Source organism: Amphiura filiformis, chromosome 10, assembly GCF_039555335.1.
Source record: "Amphiura filiformis chromosome 10, Afil_fr2py, whole genome shotgun sequence".
In the NCBI taxonomy this organism is placed as follows: domain Eukaryota; kingdom Metazoa; phylum Echinodermata; class Ophiuroidea; order Amphilepidida; family Amphiuridae; genus Amphiura; species Amphiura filiformis.
This window is the reverse complement of record NC_092637.1, coordinates 42,140,370-42,154,628: the sequence shown is the minus strand read 5'-3', so window position 1 is coordinate 42,154,628 and position 14,259 is coordinate 42,140,370. Positions and strand designations below refer to the sequence as shown.

Here is a 14,259-nt window from a genome sequence, read left to right as displayed (position 1 = left end):
TCTGTCCGGTATATGGAACTGTCCCCACGCCTGTTGCGGATTTTCTCGTCCAGTGGCTTTCCCCACGGTGACCAAAAACAAAAAGTCGGGAGGAAAGGGCGTTACCAGAAGTGTTGTTCTTGATTTCCCCTGCCAATTGAATGTTTGACTGATCACCACAAACTATACAATATAGGATTTCCCGACTGGATCAGTCTTACTTTGTGGAGGAACTTCTTTAAATTCTTAGTCATTTTTCGGGCTGAAACTAGTATAGAAATATTTTAAGCACGGATTTTTTATTCTCACTGCACGGATTTCTATTCTCACTGCACGAACGTGCCAGGAGGCACGTTAAAATAGCCCCTGGGACAAGACTGTCACATCAAAATGCAACATAGAATGCGCACAATTTGTTGATTAATGTCATAAACAGTCATTGCGATTAATTTATATGGTTATAAGATGATCCAATGTTGCATTAGGAAGAAGCAGGCTTTTCAATAACCATCCGAACTGCCGGGTACCAATCATTTTGATACAGCCTGTACAATGGGCCTATAATTGAAGAGCTTTGTTTCAAAACCCCTTACATCCACTTGCCCATTTTTGAGAACACATAAAAAATTATCAAAAAAATCACTGATACGCTCGTATATGGGGTTTTGCAACAAAAGCAGTTTTTGGCGGGATGCTTGGGTAGAAAGCTGTAGAATGAGCATCCTGCCAAAAACTGCTTTTGTTGAAAAACACCTTATATCTGCAGTGATTATTTTGATGATTTTTTGATGTGTTCTAAACGAGTAGTGGTTGATTACACGTGTAACAAAAGTTAAAGTACATTATGCCTATATATATAGCAACAACTCTTTCATCATTGTCGATTATATATTTAGCCCCTATCTGGTATTTCTTTTTTAGCCGTGCCATTCTGGAATGGGATGGCATGGCCTGTTTTTCAAATTTATTTCAAAAGATTAAAAACCTTGTTTTATAAAAGCTCATCCAATATTTATAATAGATATTTTAATTTCCCCAGCATTTAGCCGAGTCATTCTTATAATTCTAATGGGATGGTGTGACGGGTACTATCATCTCGTTGCTGCATTATACATGTCCAATGTCTTCCTTGATTTCGCAGATGGTATATCAGCTAGATATCTAAAGCAATGTAAGTAAAATACATGCTGTATCAATTCTCGCGTTTCACAATACGATGCGCCGCCAGCGGTTGCTCTTGGCAGTCCAATTTGTTTTTAGTGTGCATTCGCATGTAACATCATAATAACATTTTTAACCGACAATGGCGTATGTTCCTGTGTTGTATTTGTGACAACTGAATGCGAAATTATGTTCGAGTGCTTATCTACTTCCGGGTCTGGCTTTTCGACCATAATTCAACTTGCTATGACGACTGTCGCATTTAAACCTGTAAAGTGTGCTGAGGCTTGTGGATCAATGTCTAGGCGTTGTGCCTGTGCGTAGCGCACTATAAATCACTGCGCTTTTTTTTTCTTTTTTTTTTTTTTTTTAAACCGAATGGGGCGCATGCATTGCGAAATGCGAGAATTAATTAAAGCCCTCTACATTGCAAATCCTAAGTGTTCATTTACTAACGCTTTAGAGTAACGCATAATGCATGAACACTTAAGGGATCTAAAATGAGCGTTTATTGCGTTTCGACAGTATTTTTGTGGGACATGAGAGCACCTCAGACCTATCGAATTGCATTCTGAATACGAAGCATGTCTTTCTGATATCAAATAATTTTCATTTTTGAAAATCACAATATAATACAAATTTTATGACAAATTATAAAAATTGATATTTTTCAAATTTTTGATATATAACAGTCCTCGAAGTAAATTATATAAATCTAATGATATATTCTTAAAGTGTATGTAGCAGGAGGAAAAGCCGACGGTCAATTGAAAATTTTGACCTTTCATATTGAAGATATAGATTTTTGTCCCAAAAAGACCTAATTTTTTTTTTGTGTTTTGGGAAAAAAATCCATATCTTCAATACGAAAGGTCAAAATTTTCAATTGATCGTCGGCATTTCATCCCACCTACATACACGTTAAGTATAAATCATCAGATTTATAAAGTTTACTTCGAGTACTGTTAAATATCAAAATATCAATTTTAATGATTTGCCATAAAATGTGTATTAAATTGCGAATTTCAAAAACCAAAATTATTTGATATCAGAATGACATTCTTCGTATTCAGAATGCAATTCGATATGTCTGATGTGCTCTAATGTCCCAAAATAAATACTGTCCAAACGTTCATACCCCAGCCCTTAAAGGAAGGTGACCTGATATATTTGGAAAATAGAATTCTTTAAAATTTACCTATAACATTAAAATGTCGTCCCTTTCAAACATTCATGCATAAAGAACATGTAAATGTTCCTTGTAAACGTGACTAATTCCTTATGGAATTACTGACATTTTATACAGCGTGATTTTGGTAGTCTACAGTGTTTTTATTAATGATAATCATCATGATCATGTAATAAATTGATGATCAAATGAGAGATCCTATTTTTCTCATTAACATATTGAAATTAGGAGTTTCAAATCGGTGTAGGCCCTATTTACGAAAATATGATCAAAAAACTGTTGAATTAGTCTAAAATATGGTATACCACATTTGAGACTAATTAGACAGTTTTTTGATGATTTCTCCGGAAATATATCAACTTGGAACGCCTAATTTCAGCATGTTATTGAGAAAAATATGAGCTTTCACCTGATACCAAAATCATCATGGTAAAGTGAGGGGATGAGGTTGTCAATCAGGTTACCCACCTTTAATGCTTAATATTTTGTAAGCATTTGAACGCTTTTATCAACACTTACACATGAATATTTCCATTTATTTATATGTGGTGTGATCAATCAAAATCACTCTGAAGTCGGGCATAGACCACTATTCAATTGTCCGTTTTTTACATGATTGTATAAAGCTTCATTTTGCCGAAAACCTCATTGAAATTGAACATTTAGTTCCAAAGATAATAAACAGTTGAAGTGTTTCCAAAACAATGTGCAACAAAAGAAATTATTGTCTTTGTTTGGCTATATCTGAAAATCAATATATCCGACTTCTGACTGATTTTGCTTGATCACATATCACATATGTGTGTTAAAGTTGAACACGGTTTAACAAAATTCTAGTTAATATATGTGATGCGATCAAGCAAAATCAGTCGGAACTCGGCCATAATAAATTTTCAGTTTCCTATAGGATAGTAAAAAGCATTTACAAACCTGGATTTTGCAGAAAACCCCATTGAAATTGAACAACCAGTTCCAAAGATATGCGCAATTTAAGAGTTTCCAAAACAACAGGAAACAAAAGGAAAACCTTCCTTTATTTGGCTATATCTCAAAATCAATATTTCCGAGTTCCGACTGATTTGGCTTGATCGCATCACATATAACACTTCTGTTATCATTTAAACAATAAAGCATTCATTTGTGAATATTAACGAAACTTCATTTGTTCACAATTAATGCTTTATTGTTTATAAAAACAGAAGTGTTAAGATATTTATTAATATATTAACACGTTAAAACACTGCTAAATTACGTTATACTTGAACACACATATAAATAAATGAACATTTTCATGTGTTCAAGTGTTAAGAAAAGCGTTCAAATCTTGTGCTATAATATTTACAGCGCTCAATGGACAATATTTGTAACAGCTCCCTATTTCACCCGATGGGTAGAGAGAGGCAGGGGAGGTAAAGCGCCTTGCCAAAGTGCACAACACGATGGCACCACCAGGGCTCGAACTCGCAACCCTCCGATTGCGAGGTAGAGCCCGTACCGCTGCGCCACCGTGCCTTCACGCAGCTTGTAATAGTCATTATAGGTTTTGGAACTGACAGTAACGAAATCTTTGTCATGCTTCATTTTTTGAATGGCAGGTACGATATTGGGGCAAGTACTTGATACCATATTTGACCACATTGCTTACGGTTTCATGTTGACAGCCACATACGCAGCTTGTGACAGTCACATGTATAGATTCTACATCTGGATACAGATAATGCTCAAGGTTGGAGTGCACTTCTATTTCATGACCAGGTAGGTATAAAATACATTCTTAAACACTTGAGAACGTTCCTGCAATCTTATTGGTTCTTACCCAGCTTTACCCGTGTGATATGACACGATATCACACGGGTCAGCGCGTGTGCATTGCGCGATACGCGTACTCGCTATTTGAACCAATCGGAGGCGCATAAAAACAACGGGACTGGTCGATTTTAAGCCCTAGGTAATTCCTTGTAAAATGTAGGATTTAATTTGATTAAAAATTTTAATACTTATGATATTTTTTATTTAAATTGAAGTGTTTAAGAATGAGAATAAAGGTATTGTTTTTAGCCGCTGTCGTGCATCTATCGTCTCATATAACACGGGCGACATCATTATTTTTGGCGTAAAAGAACTCGGCTTCGCCTCGTTGTTTTACTTAACATAATGATGTCGCCCGTGTTATATGAGACGATAGATGCACTCCAGCGGCTAAAAACAATACCTTTATTCTCTAAATATCTGATATCATATGGGATGAGCTTGAGGGTGCTACCAGATACTATTTCCATAGTTAATCCAATGTTATCTGGTATCACCCGAAAGAAGGAATCCAATATTTTTAAAGTTATTATCAAGAAGCTTTGATAGGAAAGAGAAGAAATAGATTACGTAACGCGTTGTTCCTTTGATGCCGATTTGATTTGCCGACAGGCTATTCATAAAAGTGGTACCATTATGCATTGTTTCGAAATAAGGAGTTCCGCCATTAAATTGGTCACTGACCCGACAGCATATTAACGGGTTTCCTGGCAGGTGACTGTCAATAAGTGATGAATAGAAAGTTATGTGTAAGCGCACTACAGTACTTGAGAAAGTGGTACCATTGTTCCCACATAGCCCAAGGTGTGCTCAGTTGTCCCAATTTAGACCTTCTATGTAATTCCAAGGTGGCGCCCAAAGTGGTTTGTGCGGGTAACAAATGGAGAGCGGCCAATTAATGGATACAAAATAACGAAATAAAATGCTAAATGAATACCGAAAGTGAATTGAACCTGGTAGAATTAACTGTAAATATGAATGAATCAATGCAATTGTTTCCAAAGCTCACTACCATCGCAGGTTGCTGCGACCAACCAAATCGCAACAGTGAGGCAGTTGAAAATGGTTACCGTGGTACTAACCTTAAATGTCTGTTACTTTGGGAGGAGATTGATTCCTAATTATTGTGTTTCCTATATCACTGAGTGACGAACGATTGGTGTCTGGCCAAAGAGGTAGCGCGCTCCTCCTAACGAAATAAAAAGCCCCCCCTCAAAAGTATTAGTTTTTGCGCCCCCTACTGGAATTATCAGCAATTATTGAAGTTCTATTTTGTTCTTTCTCACTAAATCACACAGTACAGCAATGATAAGCACAGCTTCACACAAGGAGACCGGCATTGGTACACATCCATTACTGACTTTCTTTTACGACCCAGTAAGTAATAAGAATATTATTAAGGTCACTGAAATCATATCCGGGTTAATTTCCCAGACTGGCGTCACACAGAGTCATCGCCCTGATATCTTCATGGCAGAAATCGCCATAGTAGGTTGAATCCACAGCCACGCAGGGCCATTTTGTTTCGACCTGTTTAATAGTTTTGAGACGCATAATGGGCCGAGAGACATACGACTAAGGCTATCAGGGGGGGCCGGCCAAGATTGGCTGAATTTTGACGTTGTCATTGGTTTTACACGTAAACACAAAAATGTCTCAAATTATTCCAAAACTGTACGTATGTTATTAAGCACTATTTTATCAGTCTAAATCCGTTGAGGTTCGCCAGTGAACCTCATTGTAAGTACTGTTTGTTGAATGTTTTGTATGAATAACGCACGGTATGTTTATGATATATGCCTAAAATTTCCCCCATTGTGAATCACGGTTCGCTTGGTCTAATGGTAACGGGTCTCGCCTGCGGTGCATAGGGTCCCGAGATCGAGTCCCGCTCACTCCCGGCTATGATTTTTTTTTTTTCTTCACATTTATTTTGAATCCAAAATATTTATTTTTATGTGAAAATTTATACATTCACTGAGAAATATATTTTGTGCATTTTTTTTTTCTGTAACGGGGCCAATAGAGCTAAAAACACAACTCAGCACGGGCGTCCAATGTCCAGGCAGTGTTGCCGTCATATTGTCTGTTTTGTTTACGATATTGGCTGTTGCCACATTGAATAATGTAGTCCACCATCGTCTGAAGGCTATTGACAATAGTCTGGAGACTGCCCTCTCTGTGTGTCATCATTATCATCATCATCATCATCGTTGCATGTTTGTCATTTTCACTATCTTTTATTTTTTGCAATTGTCAATACTTATATCCGTAATTTCCCGCTTCTTTTCAGTGGGTTCTCTACACTTCAGTAGCAATGTATACACTTTTCGATGCTGCTCAGTATCTTACGTGCTTCATAGAAGGACCAAAAGGTTTGTATAAATTACGTTGTAAAACTAAAGTTAATTGTTTTTTATTACTTCCGTGGTTTGTGCTGTCATAAACAATAATCCCGATTGGCTGATCAACGGTCGTGACAACAAGACGGTTCACCCATTGGTCGTCGGCGCGTAGAACGCGTAGAAGGGGAGGAGACCTAATGGTTTTGAAGAAAAGTACATTCTTAGAAAATACACCAAAAACGACGTTGCACATGGATGAGTATTTTATTCAAACTATCCTCAGACTGCCCTCAGACACTTTCAGTTCAACATAAATTGCGCATGTTTATTTGAAAATGAAAATAAGATGAAGTCATAGATGAATACAATTAAAATTAAATACTTACCCATGATTTAAATAATTTTATATTGCAAGCTGTAATAGGGGAGTAGGCTATGTTTCCTATATATTATTGGTGAAAAAAGCAGGTCTCAATTACGAGTGTATGGATATTTCACCACACAGCACCAGCACCATTTCTATTTGAATTCAAATTTCCCTCTATAATTTCAAGTCAACGGGTCCTTTGTTCTACATGTATTATTATATTATTGATTTAATGAACGTGAAACAACATTTGTCTTGGTTTTGCTGTACATGTACGTAGGGCCAAAAAAATGTTTGCTTGCCCTCGACCGACCGACCGTCTCTCGCGCCGCGACCCAAAAAGTTTTTCTTTCCATTTTTCTCATATATTACAAAATTATGATCACGTAAACGATTTTTACGGCATTCAAAACCTTTCGTCGTTCTGTCAGACCTTGCAAAAAACCCCGTGCAAAACGTAGTTTTAACATCATCCCCAGCGTCTCATTATGCAATTTGCAACTGAACCATGTAAAACTCCACGAACGGCGCATAGCGGCATGGGAACTAAACATTCTTTTTCGACCGTGCAGACAATGCAAGAATAAATTGAATAAAATAAATAAAATAAATTCATTTAGACTGAAAAAATACTACGAATCCTTTGTTGTATTGTTTATAAATTAATTTTAAAATTAATTTATATGTACAATCTCCGCAAATATATTAAAACAAATTGGGTGAAGTTGGGTGCAGTTCATTTTTAATCACCCTGTAGTCTACTTTGTTAACATTTCTGTATTGTCTCTATATTTTACAGTTTTATCGATTGGTGTCATCTATTGGATTTATTGGCTGACACTTCCATTCCATCTCTTACACATGTTGGTTTCTATTTGCAAGTTACATGTTGCTACCAGGTGGTTGGTAGATTTGAGTAAACGTGTAAGAGACGAAGAAAAACGGAAAACACATGAATCATAGGAATATAATAAATAAGACCGACTTGACACATTGGTTTCAAATTGGTTTAAACTAAGATATTTCCCGGATGACCCGGAAGTCGAACAAGTACGAATTAAAAAAATTGTATGAATATTAAATGCACCGTAGGCAGGTAGGCCTACCTTAAACTTTCGTAGTCGGAACATCGACGGGCGAAGATGGATTCAACGATTCCACAGACATTATTAAATTCTTCCAAAATCAATCGTGATATATTATTATCTACTTCCGGGGGCAAATAATATTGCCCGATATCTATATACTTGAAGCAGCGCAGATAGTCATGGCATTGTCGCCCAAATATATAGAAAACCTGCCTAAAACAGGCGCGGCAGTGATACAACAGTGACTTTAATTAACGCTACCACTACCGGTGTCTTGTTTTCTCAATGGGAACACATCCTCAGATAAAACAAGGACTGCATAAATGGGTCAAGATTATTTTATTATTTAGATTTTTGTGTGACAAATCCAATAAGATATACTCACTGACTTGAGCTTTCGCCATCCAGGCTGATGGCTTGATCACAAGTGATCTGGTCCACTGCATTTCCCGTGGTGTTTGGATGCACTCTCACTCATCGGGATCAAAGTTTGTTTTAGCAGTGGATCATATACGTGACTCAGAGAAAAAGAGCCGTCATCGCGGTTGATTGCATTAGCCCCCTTCTTTCGGATCTGGATTGATTCTCGGATTCTTCTTGATACAGCGACCCCGAGGTTATCGGCCATGTTGAATCTCACTTAGATACGAAACGAAAATCAGTCGAAAACAAAACCAAAGAGAGACATAAGGAGAAGCTAAACCACCTCAAAACTAGAAATGAAGCCAGTAGTAAGAAAGCAGACGTTTCAGAACCCGACCTAAGCGGGTCCCAGTTGAAGAAATGGAGAGAAAAGTGGGTCAAAAACATTTCCGATAAACCCTTATCGGATCCACAGCAAAAGTTGCTCGCGCGTGGTTTGAACTTTGCTGTGTCTGTAAACAAGATCCCACACTAAGAATACATCGTCGCGTGTGAATCGGCGTGTAAGAAATTGCCATGGAAAGAAGCACAGAGTCTTAGAGCAGAGGTAGTCGGTACCTTGAAGTCGGCAAAACTCCCGAAATCCAACATCACCAAGGAGGAGAGAGTGGCGTTATGTGAGCTTAAGAAATCAAATGATTTGTTAATAATGGGTGCTGACAAAGGGAAGTGCACTGTAGTTCAGACCAAAGATAATTATGAACAGAAGGTTAATGAGATGCTCAGTGACCAAAACACCTATGAAAAACTGAGCAAAGATCCCACGCCTAGGTACAAAAGAAAGTTGGTTGACATCATGAAAAGGCTCAAATCGGAGAATAAGATCGACGAAGGTCAATACAGATTGTTATACCCCACAGCTGAAAATACCCCCCGGCTCTACTGCACCACCAAAATTCATAAAACGGGGAATCCGATCCGCCCCATAGTTGACTATACAGGTTCAATTGGCTATCAGACCTCTAAAGCCTTAGCGGAAATTCTCGCTCCATTAGTCGGCACCTCGTAGCATCACGTGGTAAATTCGAAGTCACTAGCGGAGGAGATGATGGGGATATGCATCGACGATGGTGATATTTTTAATTCACACGATGTCGTTTCCCTATTTACCAATACTCCCATAGAAAAATGTCTTGATATCATCAAGGAACGACTAGAAAATGACAAAACGCAAAGACAGAACAAAATTAAATACGGAAGACATCATCGAGCTCTTACAATTTATCCTCACAACCACGTATTTCAGCTTTCGCGGACAAATCTTTCGCCAAATTTTTGGTGCAGCCATGGGAAGTCCGGTCAGCGCAATCGTGGCTAATCTTGTCATGGAATGGTTAGAGAAAGAGGCCATAATGACAGCTCCACTAGATTGTAAGCCAAAGTACTGGAGGAGATATGTTGATGATGTTTTAGAGATCATTCAGAAAGATACTACACTCAAGCTAACAGAACATCTCAACACCATCGACCCTACGGGCAGCATAAAGTTTACCCACGAGGAAGAAGACCAGGGGAAAATCCCCTTCCTGGATACTCTAATAGTTCGCAAGGAAGACGGCTCAGTAAAAATGCTCGTGTACCGTAAAAAGACCCATACGGATCAGTATCTTAATTTTAAATCTCAACACCCTCTCCACCAGAAGCTCGGTGTAATTAGAACGCTCATGGACAGAAAGGAAAATATAGTGACGGAAGAAGTAGACAAAAGGGAAGAAGAAAGAAAGATCAAGAACGCTTTAATGGAATGTGGTTACCCCAAGTGGGCGTTTGACAGAGTCAAACACCAGATGGAAGCAAAAACCAAAGAGCCTAAAAAGCCTAAGAAATCCGACGAAACACCATCAAAAGGTATGGTTGTTATCCCCTATGTCGAAGGTTTTTCTGAACAACTCCAAAGGATTTTCCAAAAACACAAAATCTCAACAGCCATGCGACCCACAAACACACTCAAAAGCATTCTTGTGCATCCCAAAGACAAGAAAGACATCTTAGAAACCAGTGACGCTGTATACGAAATCCCCTGCAAAGGTTGTGATAAGTCGTATGTGGGAGAAACAGGAAGGCAATTCGGCGTCCGTCTTAAAGAACACCAACAAGACTCTGAAACGGTCAAAGACACAAAGTTCACCAGGGCAAATAGAAAAGCGTCAACATCTGAGCAACATAAGTCAGCGATCACAGATCACGTCGCCCAAGAAAATCATGTTATCAATTGGGAGGGGGCCAGCATACTAGACAAATACTCAAACGCTGTATCAAGAAGAATCCGAGAATCAATCCAGATCCGAAAGAAGGGGGCTAATGCAATCAACCGCGATGACGGCTCTTTTTCTCTGAGTCACGTATATGATCCACTGCTAAAACAAACTTTGATCCCGAGGAGTGAGAGTGCATCCAAACACCGCGGGAAATGCAGTGGACCAGATCACTTGTGATCAAGCCATCAGCCTGGATGGCGAAAGCTCAAGTCAGTGAGTATATCTTATTGGATTTGTCACACAAAAATCTAAATAATTTGATCTACAATCCTACCGATGCATCTGTTTACGGGGGTCAAGATTATATATTTAAGATATTAACTCTACCTCTTGAAATATTATAGTATTTAATACGTTTTAGATGAAATGAGAACTGCATAAATAGGTCAAGATTACTATTTAAGATGTAAACTCTACCTCTTAAAGTATTATAGTATTTTGACGTTTTTATTGTAATATATTCACATAATGTATTTTTCTACTTACTAACTCAGGCTGCATATATGTGATGTGATCAAGCAAAATCAGTCGGAACTCGGAAATTTTACATTTTCAGTTTCTTATAGCATAGTAAAAAGCATTTACGAAGCTGCATTTTACAGAAAACCCCATTAAAATTGAACAACCAGTTCCAAAGATATGAGCAATTAAAGAGTTTCCAAATCAAGAGGAAACAAAAGGAAATGTTTGTTTGTTTGGCTATATCTCAAAATCAATATTTCCGAGTTCCGACTGATTTTGCTTGATCGCATCACATATGTGACACGATCTGCTCCATGGGGGCAAAAGGAGGCATTTTTGACATTTGAGTTACTATAATATTAATAAACACTAGGCGGTTACCCGTATTTGGCGGTTCTCGGCTGTCGCGATTACCTGGCTGATGGTGACTGTACTCACCAAGTGTTATGCCCATAGGACAGTTTTTACTAATTTGACATCAGATGACCTATTGTGACCTCGAAACGACCCTCCCAAATTTGGCTCTAAATGTTGACTGTACCCACCACGTTTCATGCCCATACGACAGTTGTTAGTAATTTGACCTTGGATGACCCCAGATGACCCAAAAATGACCGTCCAAAAATTTGACTCTAAACGTTGACTGTACCCACCAAGTTTCATGCCCATACGACAGTTTTTACTAATTTGACCTCAGATGACCCCTGGATGACCTCGGGTGATCTTGGCCACTAACCGAAACAAACTTGTTCTGTCTGAGGTCCAGATGCACCCACCCACCAAGTTTGAGGAACGTGCGACCCCTAGTCTCCGAGAAAATAGGCGGAAAACAGTTTTTACTAATTTGACTTCAGGTGACCTATTGTGACCTCGAAATGACCTTCCCAAATTTGGCTCTAAATGTTGACTGTACCCACTACGTTTCATGCCCATACGACATTTTTTAGTAATTTGACCTCAGATGACCCCTGGATGACCTCGGGTGATCTTGGCCACTAACCGAAACAAACTTGTTCTGAGGTCCAGATGCACCCACCCACCAAGTTTGAGGAACGTGCGACCCCTAGTCTCCGAGAAAATAGGCGGAAAACAGTTTTTACTAATTTGACTTCAGATGACCCCTGGGTGACCTTGACCCACTAACCAAAACAAACTTGTTCCGTCTTAGGTCAAGATGCACCTACCCACCAAGTTGCATGCCCATATGACAGTTTTTACTAATTTGACCCCTAGATTACCTCTGGTGACCTTGACCCACTAACCAATACAAACTTGTTCTGTCCCGGGTCAAGATGCACCCACCCGTCAAGTTTGAGGAACGTGCGACCCCCAGTCTCTGAGAAAAACAGTTTTTACTAATTTGACCCCTGGACGACCTTGGGTGTCCTTGACCCACTAACCAATACAAACTTGATCTGTATGGGGTCAAGATGCACCCACCCACCAAGTTTGAGGAACGTGCGACCCATAGTCTCCGAGAAAATAGGCGGACAGACACACAGACAGATAGATAGACAGATAGACAGACGATGCGTATTATGATATAGATTAGGCTATCATAATATAGTGAAAACACATTGGTCCAATCGTATTTTACTCCATATTTTTGCCTTTATCTCAATTTCAAATGTGCAGCCTTCGGCCCCCATGGACCAGATCGTGTCACATGATATTATTGTTTTAGTTGCGTCGTCAGTTCTTTGGTGTTTAGATGCAAGACCACTGTGACTTAATAATTTGTGGTACCACTGTTGTTTCATTCGGCGTGTATAGTTTTGATAAGCATCTCAGTGAGACTTCAGTGGGAACACGTCTTAAAAAATACAGCACTAAGTTCTGCCAAATGAAACATAGCTTAATCCTAATCATTCATTTAGTGCTAACTGGAGATAAAAGAAAAAGTTCACTATTTTGAATTTCCGACACGTTTTCCGACAATTGAGTCACAAAAAGCAATCAAAATCTTGAGTATATGCCGAAATTTTGCTCTAATGTTCACTCTTTTGCTTGGTTATAAGAATGAAACATGTCTGTTCCGAAATTTAGAATGCATAAACTGAAATTATTCTTAGTACAAGTCTTTGGGCTTGATTGTCACTACATACGAAAAACACCCTAAAAATGCATGTTTTTGGCCCTTATATCCAAAAATTGGCTGAATATTAAAATTTGACTTTTATTGATAGTTAGGATTTACTATGTTTCATTTGACAAAAAAAGATAATATTATTTCTGGAATAGGGAGCAGTCAAGATTCTCTATAACGTTATACCTCTGAAATACAAAAGCATTTTATTGTAATATCACAGAATTCAAATAATTATTAGATCATGTATTTTTCTACTTACTGAATCAGGTTACATTGTACGTGTATGTTTTTTGACTGTAGAGATTTATTCAGATTTATTTATTGTTTATACTTGCTCCGATTTGGGCAAAATGAGGGCAAATTGCTCATGATATCATCAAGAAAAGGAACAGAGAGATTGCCATCTTAAAGCCATATTGTAACATTTTCATACAAAATAGAGTAGTATTTCTTTGCCATAAAATGCTAGCTTTTACTGTCAGATATATCCCCTTTTAATTTTAATTGTACGTTTGCACAGTATTTAACTAAGGCAAAGTAAGGAAAATTGGAATTTACTACCAGCGCCGATGTCGCCAATACGTATCACTCCTTCGGACGTGTTAAGGTACGATCCTTTGTTGTGTAAATCACCGTTCCGTACGAAGTACCGTGTTATGAACATCGCGTATGCGTTCGACTAATATTTCCATCGTGATAATAAAACGACGGTTCATGCGTTTTATTCAAAATCTCGGATTTGCAGGGTATGTTGGTTTAATAAAGTGCAATGTAATCGTGTAAAAACAGAATTTTGAAAACAATGATGGCGTCCTCCTCAGCAAATTTTATAATATGGCTTGAACTTGTATTTGAGTTGTATTTGATATGGGCAAAGTAAAAAAGCCCACATGGTATATGGCCAGTCAATGACATTTGACTTTCCCTTTCAATTCTCATAGTTTTCATAATACTTTAATCAGCTCGTAATCGGCGGGAATTTTTAGGCTTTTACCACTACGCCGAAAAGTAGACCAACGTCAAGAGTGATAGGCCTATAGTTTACCTGTATAGGCTATATGCTGCGTGTTAAAGGAAGTAGACAAAGTA

At 38.2% G+C, this 14,259-nt stretch overlaps 1 protein-coding gene across 1 annotated transcript; it reads left to right on the top strand.

The window, feature by feature from the left end:
- Positions 1-1,047: 1,047 nt before the first annotated feature.
- Positions 1,048-11,128, top strand: LOC140161891 (uncharacterized). Its single transcript, XM_072185187.1, has 7 exons — positions 1,048-1,150; positions 3,925-4,084; positions 5,437-5,515; positions 6,432-6,513; positions 8,838-9,132; positions 9,608-10,493; positions 11,114-11,128. Exons 1-7 carry the CDS (start codon positions 1,048-1,050, stop codon positions 11,126-11,128), a joined length of 1,620 nt encoding a protein of 539 aa, XP_072041288.1.
- Positions 11,129-14,259: the final 3,131 nt, after the last annotated feature.